This window comes from Pleurodeles waltl, chromosome 1_2, assembly GCF_031143425.1.
Source record: "Pleurodeles waltl isolate 20211129_DDA chromosome 1_2, aPleWal1.hap1.20221129, whole genome shotgun sequence".
In the NCBI taxonomy this organism is placed as follows: domain Eukaryota; kingdom Metazoa; phylum Chordata; class Amphibia; order Caudata; family Salamandridae; genus Pleurodeles; species Pleurodeles waltl.
Genome location: NC_090437.1, coordinates 1,022,785,689 through 1,022,804,692, shown reverse-complemented (window position 1 = coordinate 1,022,804,692; position 19,004 = coordinate 1,022,785,689). Strand labels below are relative to the sequence as shown.

General features: G+C 43.7%; 1 protein-coding gene across 1 annotated transcript in view; it reads right to left on the bottom strand.

Moving 5' to 3' along the window:
- Positions 1-1,012: 1,012 nt before the first annotated feature.
- The window catches only part of PDS5A (PDS5 cohesin associated factor A), an 831,005-nt gene continuing 813,013 nt past the window's right edge, over positions 1,013-19,004 (bottom strand). Inside the window, exon 33 of the mRNA XM_069202018.1 lies at positions 1,013-2,141. Within this exon, the coding sequence (XP_069058119.1) occupies positions 2,138-2,141 (4 nt within the window). The 3' untranslated portion in view covers positions 1,013-2,137. The remainder of the gene's footprint in view (positions 2,142-19,004) is intronic.

Below are 19,004 nucleotides of genomic sequence, written 5' to 3'. Positions count from 1 at the left end.
TAGCCACAGGCAGTCCAGGGCTTGCCACCATACCCGTTGTGTGAAAAGTAGTCCAGATCCCTATTCTATGTCAGCTGCACCCTCCTCTGGTGTCTGGGATCTGCAGGTTGTTGTTGATCTTATACCTTTGATGAGCTTTTTCACTGACGTTGGTTGCTGGTGCAGTCAGTGCTGTGTCTCTCTAGACACGTGTTCCAGGATTGTTGTCCTCCTTCTGTGTAAAGAAACAAGTGAAACTTGAGGGTGCTGGCAATGGTGCTTACATTTCTGCACCACTCCCAGGGGCGTAGATGCACCCCTGAGTTTGTCATTCCAAAAACTCATCAAGGAGCCAATCACAAAAAGAGGAAGAAGCACTTGCATACAAGCACATAATTAGCCCAGATGCACTGTGGTAAATGCAGTGCACAATTAACTCACTTTAGTTGAAACTGCCAGCACGCCCAAATTTCAAGTGTTACTCTACTCAAGGACAACAATCTAGAGATAGCCAGCACTGGCTGCACCAATAAGACTTTCAACTGAATGCTTTATCGGAGGTATTGGTTTCATCTGGACTCTCCGCATGTATCTTATACACACAATTCAAGTATCCGACATAGTGGTGCTAAAATGACCCAAAATTAATAAATAAGGCTCTTTCAGAGGTGCTTAGCTGATGCGCACATGCGTTTATGAGCTGTATTTACCAAATACATTTCATTTTTAACTTAACCATGACAATACAGAAAGCAAGATCTTAAAGACTTTCCCTTGCGGTGTCGAGAAAATTTAATTGAGGAAGATATTTTCACGGTTCATTTTAAAAAGCGATTCTGAAAGGTGGAAGTGTGCAGAGTGAACATGAAAGGGCTGGGATGTAAAAACATGCTTTGCATAAATATCTTTCGAAATGAAAAACTTGCTCCCCTCACGTTTCTAACAAGCTTTTCTCATATGCTATTATTTCATGCAAACAATAGGCAGATAAAAAATAAAAACTTGATGGACACATAAAAAAGCAACAAACAACTTGACACCTACAAGCGTTTTATTTATGTCAGGAAACTTAAATATGATCGAGTGTACAAAAAAGTGTACACTTGTATCTATGCCAAACAATGTCAGGAAAATTGATGCTACGGTATTAACCGAAGTTGAGCATTTCAATATGGGTTTGAAAGGAAAACAAATAATAAAACAAACTTGCTTTCCATATGCACGGAGGTTCAAAGTGAGGCACATACCTTTCCATCTTTGTTTACAAAGTGGCCAAAGTCCAACTTATTTAAAAACTGACTTTACTTTACATCATTAATATAAATCTGGTGATAAACATTATAAAATCCAAATGCTACAATGTTTTCACTCCTGCAAGTTCAATACAGTATTTCAACATAACCTCTGGAGTAAAATAACTTTTAAAAGGTGATAAAACGTTTTTATAAAACAGACATAAATATTTACAATTATTGCAAATTATATTAAACTAACGTACAGGGAAACAAAAGAATTAAAGGTCTACTTGCAAATCATTAATAGTTTTAGATCATCATTTTCCCACTGATCAAAAAAAATAATCACAAAGCAACACTATGTTTCATAGTTGGAAGAGGAAAAACTGTACATCTTGTGTTCGAAAGCAGACGTGCAGAAAAAACAATTTACAGAAGTGTCTTCAGAAATATCTGGTCATTTAATTAATATTTCATTTAATTCTGGTAAGTCAGATCATATTTTAAAAAATGGAAAATGCTTTTCTGTCTAAACACATTTTAACTTCAGTATAAGGACAGTCTTGCAATTTTCATAACAAAAGACACAACAAGAAAGTTAATATGTGTAAAATAGTTTAAAACTATGTATATGCATGAACCGGAACTCATGTGTTAAGCAATTTGCTTAATTATTGACTTTTTATAAAAAAAAAAGTCTGAGAAACGTAAGTACAGATGCTTTTCGCCTCCATCGTGAGAGTTTCTGCAGGTCATTTCCTCGGACAAAGACTTTAAAAAGGAAGTTTTGTTTACAGGCCAGCAACGTCTTTTTTAAAGAAAGTTCTGTTTTGTACATCAAGCTACTAAATCCCAGTTTGTGAATATCAGACATGCTTTTATGTTTGGCCTTTATTTCATCCTTTTTCGAGCAGGTTTTCGTTTTACCTTGAAAAGAGAAAGACAAAATTCAATGGACTGTCAAATTTAAATTATGAATAAAATGCATGACAATTGTATCCTCTGGTATAGCGAAATAACTGGGATTCTACGAAAAGCGACCAGCATTATTACATGTTCTAAAATAGTACATCACATCACACTGACAACTCCCAGCCACCACTTCCTGCCCATACCATATCCAAGTCCTGCTCCAATTCTTACAAGGCAGTGTCAGTCAAATCTCTAACATGCCTAATGAACAAGTTACTTACCTTAGGTAATGCATTATCTGGTAGAGACTCTAGCTGCAGATTCATTACCTTTGAATTTCCCCAGGCGTCAGACTGGATCCGGAAACGTTTGCTCGAGCAATATCCCTGTGCATGCCATTGGGTGGCTCAGTTCAGTTCTGCGTGGCATTGTCTATGCCGGATGTGACATTGTGGTCACCTATATAGGTGCCACCCAGGCACGCGGACCTCAGTTACCTTAATCACGATTTTCCACGCCAGGAGCGCAGAGCCATGACAAGAACTGGTGAATATGTGTGCCCAAACTAGGGCCCTGAAAGGGATCATCCCCAACTCTGGCATACCAGTCCGAGGAGTGGGGAGGTATGGGTGGGTGTAAGTAATCTGCAGCTAGATAGAGTCTCTAACAGAATGTGATACCAAAGGTAAGTAGCCTGTTCATCTGATAGAAACTTCTAGCTGCAGGTTCCTTACCTTCAAATAGATACTCAAGCCATAGCCTCCTGGCGGTGGGCTGCGGACACATTTTTTCAAACTAGAAAGTCCTGCAAGACTGAACAGACTAAATGCCCGTCCCTGCAGTCGTGTTTTGCAAATGTGTGTAGGGGTGCCCACGTTGCTGTTCGACAGATGTCAGATGTTCAGGACTGGGACTACATGAGCTAACACTGTGGTCGCAGCTTTTACCCTGGTGGAATGGGGTTGTAAGCCCTCAGGAGACTACTTCCTAGCCAGGGTATAGCAGATCCTTACAAGGAGAATGGCCTAGCGCAAAATAGTTTGTTTCTATACTCCTGACCTTTGTTTGCTCCCACATGCACCACAAAGAGTTGGCCATCCACCGGAACTCTTGTGAGGTCAAAGTAGAACAACAACACACTTTTTGGGTCTAGTTGAGTCGCTCTTCTTCCTTCAAGGGATGCAGGTGAGCAAAGAAGGTGGGCAGAGTGACAGTTTGCCCCAAATGAAATGAGGGCACCACCTTTAGGAGAAAAGGGACAGGTGTAAAGCACTACCTTATCAGGAAATACTATGAGATATGGAGATCTGAATGACAAGGTCCGTATCCCACTCACCCTCGGGACAGATGTTATGGCCACAAAAAAAGGCTGTTTTGTTGGTGAGCGACCTGAGGGGACAACTGTGCAGTGGCTCGAAAAGAGCACACGAGTCATGTGAGAACTAGATTAAGAGCCCACTGAGGCATGATAAAGGGCGTGGAGGAAAAATCTATACAAGCCTTTTTCAGAAACCTTTTTACAATAGGGGACTAAAAAAAGGTTGGTCTTGAAGCTGCAGATAGAGCAGACAGATAGCCCTTAAGAGTGCCCAGAGCAGAACCCTGCTGGGCAATGGACATAATGAAAAAAAAACAACATCCGAGAGAAGCAGAATGAGGATCTAAAGACCTCTCTGCACAATATTTTACAAATCTTTGCCCACAGCAGGCGTATACCGTTTTCGTGCAGGAACGCCCGGCTGCTAAAAAACAAAAAACATTACAGACTTTAAGAGGAAGGTCGAAGCCGGTCACCTGTTGCTGCTCAATCTCCACGCATGAAGGCGTAGAGTTGACAGGTTCGGGTGGAGAACCCTCCCCTGCTGCGGGGACAGAAGATCCTCCCGAAGGGGTAGCCTGATCAGAGGATTGATGCTGAACTTCCGAAGCTCAGGATACCAGATTCTCCATGCCCAGTACAGAGTCACAAGGATTACTTGGACCCGGTAGCTCTTGATCTTCTTGAGAACTCTGAACAGGCGTTGTATGGGTGGGAAGGCGTATAGGAGGCCTGAGCTCCACTCGTGGCAAAAAGCATCGCAGACCGATTGTCGCCTTGGAAACATGCAATACTGTTGACATTGCTCATTATCTTTGGAGGCAAACAGATCTAACCAAGCCTCTCCCCACTGTTGAAAGAGACCTTGTACCACCTCTGGATGGAGACACTACACATGATCCGCTAGGCATCGATGGCTGAGTTTGTCCGCCCTGGCATTCAGAGATCCTGCCAGGTGTTTAACCACCAGGGTTATGCCCTGCTGTTCCAGCCATGTCCCGAGACACAGGGCCTCTTGACAAAGGGTCCATAACTTCACCCCACCCTGCTTGTTGCAGTACCACATGGCGGTGTTGTCTGTGAACACCTGTACTAACTTCCCCTTGACGGAGGGAAGAAATGCCTTCAATGTTAGTCTGATCACCCACTGGTCCAATATGCTGATGTGGAGTCTGGCTTCTGCCTGAGACCAGAAGGGATGCATCTGTCACTACTCTAAGGTATGGTTGAGGAAGAGAGAGGAGTCTGACTGCCCCAATCGAGGTTCGTAATTCACGACTGCAAGTCTTTCGCATTTCCCTCCCAGATCTGGACCGGGAATAGGGCAAAGACCTTTCTTCTTTTTGGGTATCAGAAAGTAGAGGGAATAACTACTACTGCCTACTTCTGATATCGGGACCCTTTCTATGGCTCTGTTGGCCAAGAGAGCCGTACCTTCTTCTCTGAGTAGAGAGGAATGATCCTCCGCCAGCCTTTCGATTGCTGGCGGTATTGGGGGAGGAAAGGATTGTAAAGGTAGGGCATAGCCCTACCCGATGATCTGCAGTACCCATGCATGTGATGTGATGGACTGCCGTGAGGGAGATGATGGTGAATTTGCCCTCCAACTGGGCAAGCATGGTCCTGCAGAACCAAACCAGGAGGGCTTTGAGCCTGCAACTACCAGGGGCTGAATGGCAGATGACTTCTGGTTTCCAGACCATCAAGGTCTGAAGGCACCACGCCCACGTGCTGGCATAGCCTGGGGTGGTTGCGTAGGTTGGTGGCTGGCATAGGGCTGGTGCGGTGCCATGCCCTTCCATATCAGCAAGAGGTAGATGGTGGACGAAGGGTCACGGAGAGGCCCAGGTACTTGGCTGCAGCCCGAGAGTCCTTAAAGCACTCCAGCATGGAGTTTGCCTTCTCGCCAAACAAGCAAGTCCCATTGAAGGGCATGTGCATCAGGTTTGTCTGGAAATCCCCCGAAAAACTAGATGTTCTCAGCTAGGCGTGGCGCCCGAAGGCCACAGTTGACGCAATGCTCTGACTAGAAATTCAGTGGTATTCAAGCCACACCAAATGGTGAACTTTGCTGAGTTGCGCTCGTCTTTTACTGCTTGGAAGAGTATGGGACCAGAGGCTGCACTTATGTGCCATATCCCAAATGGTGTGTGAGAAATGGTCCAATAAGCACGAGGTGTTCACCGACCTCAGTGCTAGGCTGGTGAAAGAAAACATCTTATTCCCAAGATGGCCCAGCCTCGTGGATTCCCTATCTGGGGGAGTGGAAGAGAATGAGCCATGACAAGTCAAGCTCTCAGGGGTGGGGTGTTGGCTGAGGAAACTAGGGTTGCCCCATGCAGGGCGATGGTGACAGGCAATCGTTCTATTTTCAGGAGCCCCCGTGGTGGGCTTGGAACATGTTCCCAGTAGGATGTCTAAGTGCATCATTAAAGGATAGAAGGGATTCAAAATTGGTAGCCCTAGGTTGGAGTACTTCAGTCACAATATTCGTCTTGACAGCCACTGAGGGCAGTTATTGGTCGAGGACATCAGCTGCCCTATGCACCACCATTGCAGAGGAAGCTCCCTCCTCCATAGCCATACTGGGGGGAGAGAGCAAGCTAGTATCTGAAGAGATGTCCAGTCCACTGGCCTCTTCTAGTTCCTCATACCAGTCCAAAGATCTTTCAACATGGTATTCGAAAGGGTTCAGTGACTTCCTCTCAATCTTTTCCCATGCCTGGCTGGGAAAAATAAGTCTCAGGCAAGGATCTGGCACCTGTGGGCGCCGTTGGCGGCAGAAGCTGCGTTTTGAGACTCCGTTCTGGATCGTCCGGAATCAGAATAGGGCTGATACCACTGGTAGGGGGACTGGGAGCATCAGCGTCGGAGAAGGTTGCCTGGGTATGACTGGTGTTGGTTAGGATCCGGATCGATGAGACCCCATCGGAGCCAAGGCCAAAGCCGCTGGCACGGAACCTGATGGGGCATGAAAGCATCCCCGAGGGGTCAGTCTACTCGAATACGCGGCGCATGGGCATGTAAAATTCCTTTATTTGAGAAGGTGTCGATCTTGCTCCCGAAACAGGGGGAGGTGAGGAGCCAAACTGGGCAACAGCTCGGCAGAACCGTGCCAGGAACACTGCTCGTCTCATCAGCCGACGGACAAGGTGAAGAAGAATTCTTCTAGGACTACTTTTTGTGCCTCTTCCCTGAGCGTCCTCATGACCTTGAGTGTGACAAAGCAGACTTGGGGCTCCTGGAGAGGTCCTGTGACCTTATTCTCGACCAGGACTGGGACCTCAGAGGAGTTGCGCGTGCTGGTGTCATCAGCTTCCAGGCCACAAGCAGCTTTAGGGAGTGAGCACGACTTGGAGTCATGGTTGTGCTCGAGGAACCAGAGGCAGACGAGATGAGGGTCTATAACCGACATGGTGTGGTGACAGGAGGCACAGGGTTTGAACCCTGCCTTCTTAGATGACATCTTCAACATAGGAGAAAGAAAAAAACCTCAACAAAACATTGAAAAATGCCAGCCAAAAAGTGACAGAGGGGTAGCTCTCTCCGGATCTGCGCTAAGTGGTGTGGAAAAAAACTGCACCTATACGGGAGACTGCAATATCACGTCCGGCGCTTATGACGCCACGCAGAACTGAACGAAGCCACCCGATGGTGCATGCATGGGTATTGCTCAGACAAAACTTTCTGGATAGTCTGACGCCTGGGGAAATTCTAAGGTTAGGAATCTGCAGCTAGAAGTCTCTATCAGATAGGAAACTCATCACGTCCGCAGGCCCACACACCACACAAAGACATGTCATCTTTAGACATCGGAAGTTTGAAGGTGATAAAAATACTAAGTCTGCTCTGAATACCTACTTGGGGCCCTAGAATATCCTGCTACAGGTCGATTTGTTCTTTCATTTCTACACTTCAAACAAGATGGAAACTCCTAACTTGAAGAAGGACCTCAAACTAGAAAATAACTTCCTCTCTGACTCCCTGTTAGTTTTTGAACACATTCCTGAATCATTCCCTCCACCAAATATTTAGTGCCCTATTGCTCCACCATTAGACTTTATCCATATATATACCTACAGCCTTAAAATTCCCTATTGCCACTATATCCTTCAATACTTTCATTAAACCTCATTGGTTTGCTTTACAAATTTAATTCTTCTACACAGTTTAATACAGGCAGGTATTTAAGAAATTTCTTTTTTTAAAGGTCAATGTCGTATTTATTGTTTCAGTTATTTTAACTATAATAATTTAGTCAATCAACATCATTACTTGAATACAATCCATTATAATGATATAAAAAATAATATTCCTCCGGGTCAATACATTCATTTAACTAACAAGGATCCTGTTCTCCAAGGAACAGTTATAATAAAGTGCCTATGGTCCTAACCTCTTGACGATATTCACTGAGAAGAAAGAAATCAATTGTCTAGGAGAATTTAGATTATTAAATATATCAATAAAACATAAAATCAGCTAGAAAACTTAAAGCCTAGTGAAAGCCTCTATTCTTAATTTTTTGTGTCGACTGAGAAGTGCATTGTATAAAGTACGAGTACCAAAAACCTAATAAATATCTATAATACAATACTAAGGCAAAGACGAGCCAAATTATACCACTGAAATATGAACAGGCCTTTTGATGTAAGATTTTAAACATTGGGTTGCCAAAGTAGATTCAATACTTTGTATACATGTACTGCCTACAGTGCTCTAAACCCGTGCTTAAGGATGTAGTTAACATTTTCCTTCTTTATTAAACTATATTCAGCTGTTTTACGATAAAGCTCAAGGATCTCACAAATTTGTAGTTTAGCTGCAGGTCTTGCGGATTTAGACATGCTATGATAGCAGCTCTGCAGGACCTAATAGCACGTTCTTTAAAACACATTTTCAAAAAAATATGCCAAAGTTCTTGCAGACTGGGACAGATACAACCAATATGAATCATATCAAATCAATATGAATCAAGAATTCCCTATGCCAGTCACAGTGTCTGCAGGTCTGTGAGATGGGATTTCTCCACAATGGAGTATTAGCCCTCGCTGGAATATTACCTAATCACAGATGCATTAATGTGTGTTTCATTCGTGCAGGAAACAGGATTGAGATATAAGATTCTGGAGACAAGATAGACTATTGGTTTATTAGCATCCATGCATGTGAACGAGTACTAAATTTAACTTTATCTTCTAAAAATGATGAACATTTTACTGCTTTGTTCACACTCTTTTTGAAGGAACAGTTCTCAGGGCTAACATCCCACAATTCTTGCAGACCCAGTTGATTAATGGCTAACTGCAAGTATTTGCTAAAGGGAGACTTTCGGTCATTCTGAAGCGCTTTCCAAAGGGCCATATTTAGTTGTTCGCCAGCTCGACTAATTTTATACCATGTTTTGACCGCAACAGCTTTCATTGTCTAGTCTTGTTGTGTTAGCCCAAATTCTAATCGAAGTTGTGCTGGTGAGGTTGAACGTGGCAGATTAAAAACCCTCAGCTGGATTTTGTCTATTAAAGCAGCACAGAAGCTGTTTGTCACAATCACGGCATAAGTGAAAGTAGGCAGTAATTTTGAGGAGATTACTGTTAGCAACGGATGAAAGGAAGGACCATCTAACTGCCTGGCCAAAATTGAAAAACGGAGTCAGTGATGCTGCCTTACTCTTGATGTTATGTTTCTGCAGTGCAAATGACCCCCGGGCATTCAAGTATGTACCTAGGTATTTATAGAGTGACACAATGTCTAATGGTAAATTAGTCTGGACCAGATTAATGGAGAACGACTGGCAAAGGCCGGCTAGCATAACTTAGATTTAGCCACATTGATCTCCTGTTGGATTAAGGTTATGTAGGCGGATAATGGATTTAGAGACTGTTGCAAGCCTACCTTAGTGTGGCTACACAGCAATAGATCGTCCGCATAAAAAAGTGAGTAAGAGAGAGGGATCCCAGATGCGGCAGGTGTGAGTTCACATTATTCAAAATTGGAGAAAGATCCACCATAAAAAGAACCTTCTCACAGTTTATGTTGATGGAACAAAGACAACATGGATACATGCTGCAGGCACTGATTTGAGAATGCTCACACAACCTTATCAGGTAAGGAATCCCTTGCCTAGGAATTACATCTCCTGGTCAGTCAATCATAACTTGACCGCTAACCATCTAGCAAATACTTCTAACTAGTAACACCAACAGCAAGTAGTGATTAGTTCAAACAGTTAAATATTTAAAGTCACTCAACCGACACATAAAATACCTCCAAACTGGCAAAATAAACTTGCCTTGGCCAAAGCTCTAACAACTAATGTGAATGAGGCACAATAGTGAAAGAACATTCTACTGGAAGATATTAGCTATGAGAAAACACAGCAAACATTAAGCAAATATTTCCCCACTCATAAAAACACAGAAAAACAGATTACAAATATAAGAATAAACGTGAAAGCGTAATTAATTTTACATTAATACATTAAACATGCTCTCTTACTGGGCTCCGTTTAACCTAGGGCGGATAGAATGCCAGGAAGCACCAAGAGTCAGTTTGCAGACAGGAGAAACATCAGACAATCCCATGCTAGTTATTCCCAGGAAAGAGGATGTTCAGTAGTGAGGGGGTGGTTGACAAAACGATGTGGGGAAGTCGAGGACAATGGGGATGGGGAATGGTGAGTATGATATTGAAATCAGAAACCTAGGAGAAATACACTAATATGCATGAACGATCCACATGTGTGCTCCACTGGGACAAAGTGGTGGTACAACTGCCTAATAGGGATAACTGGACTTTGGGTAATTATCTTGCAAAGGAAACCAAACTAGCGGCCTTTGTCAGACAAATCTGATCAGAAATGCAGATACCCTCCTTCAATGTGCCCAAAGCATTCATGGCCCTTTGTGGTGTATTTGCACAGCACTGTAGTGCAGCATGAAGAAGTGGGGGTACGAGTTTCCATTGGTCTCTGTTAGATGGGTTGCCTACAGAAGAGGTCTGACGCAGTTCAGATACAAGGAATTTGAAATATTCAAGGAAAAGGCACAGATAAAAATACATTTGAAATGTGAACTTCAATGTCAACTTTCTTTTCCCCTAAATCAAAGAAAAAGTTTAATTTAGTCATCTCAGTCATTCATGTTCTCTGTTTCTACAGCTTACTGGGATACTTTTGCACAGTAAAAACCTACATTTAATTTTAAGCGGGTGGCAGAAACACTAAAGACTGCCACCTGATGCATAAGTGTGTCCAAACACCTCCATCAATGTTTTTTTGTGTATACATGAAGGGCTGAGACAGGGGGAGCGTGTTCAACCTGGAAGAAGTGATTAAAGGCTACTAGTGCTCGAGTCACTGAGATGGCTTACTCATACTTACATCACAAAAGGATGAGGGATGGAGAGCTGCAACTTTTCAAACACACAGCCACAGTCAGATCTATGTTTAATTCATCGTTATTTTGCTCACCATGCCACCCCAGTTTGTACGCAGCCATATACAAATCAGTCTTGAACCTGTTGGGAACAGTCAATCCTGAACTGCCAGGCCCTCCCTGGACTGGAAACAAGCATCTTGGGACTAGTTTCAAGTTACCACCCTTCATCAGCAAGGCTAGCTTGAATCCAGTGGTACAGTGAGCACGGGACCCACATCTGGGCATAACCTTTCCATTTAGGGTGACTTTAGCAACAAAAAAGGATGATGGACAGAGTGCTGAAACTTTTCAAACACTCACCCTCAGTCAGAGATCTGGGTTTAATCCATTGTTCTTTTGCTCACCATGCAAACCCAGTTTGGACCCACCATATGCAAATCATACTCACTCTCCCCCTCCAAACCCATGGCACTGTCGAAGACCAGAACACACTGTTTGAAAGACAGTTGCAGCCTATTTAGAAGTATTTAGCCAAACAAGTTCTTAAAAGATTAATCAAACAGAGCATCAATCTCCGAATTCACATCTATAGCAATGTGCTTGTAGAACATGTGGCTATATATATATATATATATATATATATATATATATATATATATATATATATATATATATATGGAAAATGTCACTTACCCAGTGTACATCTGTTCGTGGCATTAGTCGCTGCAGATTCACATGCTGTGCACATCCCGCCATCTGGTGTTGGGCTCGGAGTGTTACAAGTTGTTTTTCTTCGAAGAAGTCTTTTCGAGTCACGAGACCGAGGGACTCCTCCCATTTAGACTCCATTGCGAATGGGCGTCGACTCCATCTTAGATTGTTTTCCCCGCAGAGGGTGAGGTAGGAGTTGTGTATGCTAGTAATAGTGCCCATGCAATGGAGTGAATGCGTATGTACATAATAAAGTTTCAAGTAATCTATTTACAAATGTTTAAGATCTACTTCTAAACGGCTACAGGCTCCCGGGGAGGCGGGTGGGCGCATGTGAATCTGCAGCGACTAATGCCACGAACAGATGTACACTGGGTAAGTGACATTTTCCGTTCGATGGCATGTGTAGCTGCAGATACACATGCTGTGCATAGACTAGTAAGCAGTTATCTCCCCAAAAGCGGTGGTTCAGCCTGTAGGAGTTGAAGTAGTTTGAAATAATGTTCTTAGTACAGCTTGACCTACTGTTGCTTGTTGTGCAGTTAGCACATCTACACAGTAGTGCTTGGTAAATGTATGAGGCGTAGACCATGTTGCTGCCTTACATATTTCGTTCATTGGAATATTTCCTAGAAAGGCCATGGTAGCACCTTTCTTTCTGGTTGAGTGTGCCTTTGGTGTAATAGGCAGTTCTCTTTTAGCTTTAAGATAGCAGGTTTGAATGCACTTAACTATCCATCTAGCAATGCCTTGTTTTGAAATTGGATTTCCTGTATGAGGTTTTTGAAAGGCGATAAATAGTTGTTTTGTCTTTCGAATTAGTTTTGTTCTGTCAATGTAGTACATTAGTGCTCTTTTGATGTCTAATGTATGTAGTGCTCTTTCAGCTACAGAATCTGGCTGTGGGAAGAACACTGGTAATTCTACTGTTTGATTCAAGTGGAACGGTGAGATTACTTTTGGTAAAAATTTGGGATTTGTTCGTAGAACAACTTTATTTTTGTGTATTTGAATAAATGGTTCTTGAATGGTAAACGCTTGAATTTCACTCACTCTTCTTAGAGATGTGATGGCAATTAAAAAAGCAACTTTCCACGTTAAGTATTGCATTTCACAAGAGTGCATGGGCTCAAAAGGTGGGCCCATGAGTCGTGTTAAGACAATGTTGAGGTTCCATGAAGGAACTGGTGGCGTTCTTGGTGGTATAATTCTCTTTAGGCCTTCCATAAACGCTTTTATGACTGGTATCCTAAATAATGAAGTTGAGTGCGTAATTTGCAGGTAAGCTGAAATTGCAGCCAGATGTATTTTTATGGAAGAGAAAGCTAGTTTTGCTTTTTGCAAATGTAGTAAGTATCCTACTATATCTTTTGTAGATGCGTGTAAGGGTTGAATTTGATTATTATGGCAGTAATAGACAAATCTTTTCCATTTATTTGCATAGCAGTGTCTAGTGGTAGGCTTTCTAGCCTGTTTTAGGACCTCCATACATTCTTGTGTGAGGTCTAAGTGTCCGAATTCTAGGATTTCAGGAGCCAAATTGCTAGATTCAGCGATGCTGGATTTGGATGCCTGATCTGTTGTTTGTGTTGTGTTAACAGATCTGGTCTGTTTGGTAGTTTGACATGAGGTACTACTGACAGGTCCAGTAGTGTTGTGTACCAAGGTTGCCTTGCCCATGTTGGTGCTATTAGTATGAGTTTGAGTTTGTTTTGACTCAACTTGTTTACTAGATATGGAAGGAGTGGGAGAGGGGGAAAAGCGTAAGCAAATATCCCTGACCAGTTCATCCATAGCGCATTGCCCTGAGACTGATGTTGTGGGTACCTGGATGCGAAGTTTTGGCATTTTGAGTTTTCCTTCGTTGCAAATAGATCTATTTGTGGTGTTCCCCAAATTTGGAAGTAAGTGTTCAGTATTTGGGGGTGAATTTCCCATTCGTGGGTTTGTTGGTGATCTCGAGAGAGATTGTCTGCCAACTGGTTCTGAATCCCTGGAATAAATTGTGCTATTAGGCGAATGTGGTTGTGAATCGCCCAATGCCATATTTTTTGTGTTAGGAGGCACAACTGTGTCGAGTGTGTCCCTCCTTGTTTGTTTAGATAATACATTGTTGTCATGTTGTCTGTTTTGACAAGAATGTATTTTTGGGTTATTATGGGTTGAAAAGCTTTCAGCGCCAGAAATACTGCTAACAGTTCTAAGTGATTTATGTGAAACTGCCTCTGATGTATGTCCCATTGTCCTTGGATGCTGTGTTGATTGAGGTGTGCTCCCCACCCGGTCATGGAAGCATCAGTCGTTATGACGTATTGTGGCACTGGGTCTTGGAAAGGCCGCCCTTGGTTTAAATTTGTACTGTTCCACCATAGAAGCAAGATGTATGTTTGGCGGTCTATCAACACCAGATCTAGAAGTTGACCCTGTGCTTGTGACCACTGTGATGCTAGGCACTGTTGTAAGGGCCGCATGTGCAATCTTGTGTTTGGGACAATGGCTATGCATGAAGACATCATGCCTAGGAGTTTCATTACCATTTTGACTTGTATCTTTTGTGTTGGATACATGGCCTGTATTACCTTGTGAAATGTTTGAACCCTTTGTGGACTTGGAGTGGCAATCCCTTTTGCTGTGTTGATTGTCGCTCCTAAGTATTGCTGTGTTTGACACGGCAAAAGGTGTGACTTCGCGTAGTTGATGGAGAAACCTAGCTTGTGAAGGGTCTGTATGACATATTTTGTGTGCTGTGAACACTGTCTTAGCGTGTTGGTTTTGATTAACCAGTCGTCTAAGTACGGGAACACATGTATTTGCTGCCTTCTGATATGTGCAGCTACTACTGCCAGGCATTTTGTAAAAACTCTTGGCGCAGTTGTTATTCCGAATGGCAACACTTTGAATTGGTAATGTATTCCTTGGAATACGAACCTTAGGTATTTCCTGTGTGAAGGATGTATTGGTATATGGAAATACGCATCTTTTAGGTCTAGTGTTGTCATGTAGTCTTGCTGTTTGAGCAGTGGGATTACGTCTTGTAATGTGACCATGTGAAAGTGGTCTGATTTGATGTAGTGTTCTGAGATCTAGTATTGGTCTCAGAGTTTTGTCCTTTTTGTAGCAATGCTTAAACTTCTAGTCCTAGAAGATCTATATGTTGTTTTGACATATTGTGTGTTTTCGGTGGGATGTTTGGAGGGAACTGGAGAAATTCTATGCAATAACCATGCTGGATAATTGCTAAGACCCAAGTGTCTGTTGTTATTTCCTCCCAAAGTTTGTAAAATTGGCTTAGTCTTCCCCCCACAGGTGTTATGTGATGGGGTTGTGTGACTTGTGAGTCACTGTTTATTTTGAGGAGTTTTGGGGCCTTGGAATTTTCCTCGATTTCTTGGGAATTGGCCCCCTCTATATTGCCCCCGAAAACCTCCCCTTTGATATTGACCCTGGTAAGTAGGCCTTGTTTGTGAGGTTGTGGTTTCTGTGGGTTGACCTCGAAACCCTCCCCTAAAAGGTGTTTTTCGAAATGTGCCTCTGCTCTGCGGGGAGTAGTGCGCGCCCATGGCTTTGGCTGTATCGGTGTCTTTTTTGAGTTTGTCAATGGCAGTGTCCACCTCCGGCCCAAACAATTGCTGTTCATTAAATGGCATATTGAGCACAGCTTGTTGGATTTCCGGCTTGAACCCTGAAGTGCGCAGCCATGCGTGCCTTCGTATCGTGATTGCAGTGTTAAGCTGTATCTGCTGCATCCATGGAAGACCGTATCTGATTATTTGAGATACTTTGTCCTTCTTCCACCACCCGTTGCGCTCTTTTTTGGAACTCCTTGGGTAAGTGTTCGATGAAATGTTGCATTTCATCCCAATGAGCTCTGTCGTATCTTGCCAAAAGTGCTTGTGAATTGGCAATACGCCATTGATTTGCTGCTTGTGCTGCAACCCTTTTTCCCGCAGCATCAAATTTGCGGCTCTCCTTGTCTGGAGGTGGTGCGTCTCCTGAGGTATGCGAGTTGGCTCTCTTACGAGCTGCCCAGACAACTACTGAGTCTGGTGTTAGTTGTGTTGTAATATAGATTGGATCTGTTGGTGGTGGCTTGTACTTTTTCTCCACCCTTGGAGTTATGGCTCTGCCTTTAACTGGATCCTGAAATATTTGTTTTGAATGTCTTAGCATTCGTGGGAGCATGGGAAGGCTTTGGTACTGGCTATGGGTGGAGGATAGGGTGTTAAACAGAAAGTCATCCTCAATTGGTTCAGAATGTAAGGTGACGTTGTGAAATTCGGCTGCCCTTGCGACCACCTGTGTGTAGGATGTACTGTCCTCAGGTGGTGACGGTTTTGTAGGATAGGAGTCTGGGCTGTTGTCAGACACTGGAGCATCGTAAAGGTCCCATGCATCAGGATCATCCTGACTCATTGTAGTATGAGCTGGTGAGTGCATCAGTGGTGGAGTTGTTGCTGGTGATGCATGTATTGATGGTGGTGGAGACGGTGGTGGGGTTGTTTTCCTTGCCACCTTTGCCTGTGGTTGCTTGTCCTTTTGTTGAAAGGCAAGTTTCCTTTTTATTTTGATTGGGGGAAGAGTGGTTATCTTCCCTGTGTCCTCATGAATATGAAGCCTTCTTTGCGTGTAGTCAGACTCTACAGCTTGAAGCTTCTCTCCAAATCTATGTAATTGGGAGGTAAATCCTTGTTCCTCTGTATAGGAACTAATTTTCGGCTCCGGGGCTGGATGTTTCGGAACCGAAACCTTTTCGGAAGTCTTTTTAGGCTCCGAAGAAACCTTCTTTGTTTTCGGCGTGGTGTCTCGGTGCCGAAATTCTTCGGTGCTGCTGTCTCTGTGCCGAAGTTTCTCGGAGCCGCTGTCTCGGCTCCGAGGTTGCTGTGTGGCGGTATCTCGACCGGAGTCGGATGACTTCGACACCAGCATGCCCTTTTTCGGTGCCTTGGATCGGTCACCTAGTTTTTGGGTTAAGCCATGGCCTGTTGGCGGTGGCGTCCCCTGGGCTTTTGTGGACTTCTCGTGAGTCTTGATTTTCAACGTCTTACTCACGGTTTTGGGTGTTTCTTCGGCGTCGAGTTCTTCAGAATCCGACTCGTGGACAGAGAAAGCTTCTTCTTCCTCCTCGAAACGATCTTGACCTGTCGGCATGGACGCCATTTGTAGTCTCCTGGCTCTTCGGTCTCTCAGCGTCTTCCTCGACCGAAACGCTCGACAGGCTTCACAAGTATCCTCCTTGTGCTCGGGGGACAAGCACAAGTTACAGACCAGATGGTGATCTGTATACGGATACTTGTGATGGCATTTTGGGCAGAAGCGGAATGGGGTCCGTTCCATCAGCCTTGAAATAGCACGTGGCCGGGCCGACCAGGCCCCGACGGGGGATCGAAAAAACCCCGAAGGGCCACCGGAGCTCTTCAAAATTCGGTGTTGATTTGTTCTAACTAACCCGATACCGAACGCAAACAATACCGACGTTTTTTTACGAGATTCTAACTAACTTTCCGACCCGAAACACGGAGCGAAAAGGAACACGTCCGAACCCGATGGCGGAAAAAAAACAATCTAAGATGGAGTCGACGCCCATGCGCAATGGAGTCGAAATGGGAGGAGCCCCTCGGTCTCGTGACTCGAAAAGACTTCTTCGAAGAAAAACAACTTGTAACACTCCGAGCCCAACACCAGATGGCGGGATGTGCACAGCATGTGTATCTGCAGCTACAAATGCCATCGAACATATATATATATATATATATATATATATATTTTTTTTTTTTCTTCTTTCAGATAAAAACAAAGGTTACAGGAACGTTATAGTTAGGTAATAAAAAATAAATAAAAAAAACACAGAAATTCACTTAAAAAATAAAACAAAAAAACAAAGGTTACAGGGACGTTACTATACGTTAATCCAACCACCACCCTGTACGGTCTTTGCCCATGCGCGATGGCCACAAAGCTTGACCTGCAGCCAACCCCTATAACAACCCAACACTGAGCACGGCTTTTGGTCATGCGCAGCGGGCGTTGGCCGCAGGACCTGGCCTGCGGCTAGTCCCTGCGCCCAACCTCTATAATAAACCAACCTCGCATGCCAATCAAAAAAGAGGAAACATCTGCTTGCACTGAAGAAGAGCTGTTTGACAGCTCATCCTCGTTGCGAGCAGAGTGTTCGCTGTGGCTTGGCAGCAGCTGTCAAAGCTGCAGCTAAGCCACAGCAAACAGCTATGTCACGGGGGTGGGCACACCGAGACATAGCAGGAACCTGCCCTGAATTAGATATACTGTGTAAGCCAGGGCTAAGGGGTCAGGATGTCTGTACCATGGCCCCTTTTATTTATTTTTTAACCTTTTTTCAGGGACTCGGCTGAAGCAGAGTCCCAACATGGCTGCCAAAGCTACCTGATTGAGGTGTTGGCTGCCAATCAGATCTCAGAACGAGATCGGGAGGGGTTGCGAATCCTTTGCATCCCTACTCAAACAAATTTGGATTTTCTTTTATTTCTCTTAAACTACTGAATTTGCAACGGATCACAAAAAGGTTACTTTCCGGACCAGGCCCTAGCTTTCTGCCAAATTTGGTGTAATTCCGTTCAGTCGTTTCTGTACAATCGCTGTTCAAAATCCCTATGGAAAAATTAATGGGAAAAAAAGTATTTTGGGGGACCCCTCAACCCCCTCCCACTTTTCTCTACCCCCACTTGTTAGATCACCCCAAAACATTTCAGACAGCAGTTGACGTGACTGGTGATTTTTTTGGGGAAGATTTTGTCAAGATTCATCAACTGGTGCCAAAAATATAGGCAAGTAAAAACACTTTTTCTATAGAAACTAGGTCCTAACTATAACTACCTAGTGGCGACTGCCACTAGGTGTTGTGTTATATATATGGATTGAGTCACTTTGGCTTTCAAACCCATTCGGTTACCCGACCAGTAAATCCTCTAGAAACAAGGCATATCGAGTGTGAAGTAAATGAGCACTCAGGATAGCAATGGCCACCATGCAAAGCATTTCAGCTAGCTGGCCTTGCTCAAGCAACACTGGATGGCTGAAACAAGTCGCTGCACAGGGAAAACTTATCAAATAAACAAGTTGGACATTGCTATGGTCCGTGCACGCTGCAATTAAAATTCACCAGTTATAGTTAGTCACTATAATTCATGCCCATCCCGATCCACTTCATATCTTTACTCTGTGTTTTGCCACAGATTAGAGATAAGCATGAATACCTTCTTGCATGTTATGCACAAATTTGCTGTCATGTTCACAGAGCACACCAGTCGGGAGAAAGGACATGGGGGTTTAGTACACAAGTGTAGGAAGCTGGCTATCTATGCAGTGAAACAATGTAGGTGGGCAGATAGCCCAGGGGAACCCTTATTGGTTTACAGGGGTAAAAGTGACAATTCCAAAAGCTCTCTTTCTGTGGTAGTGTAGGTGAGCAGTGAGGCTTATCAGAGGGTAATGCTA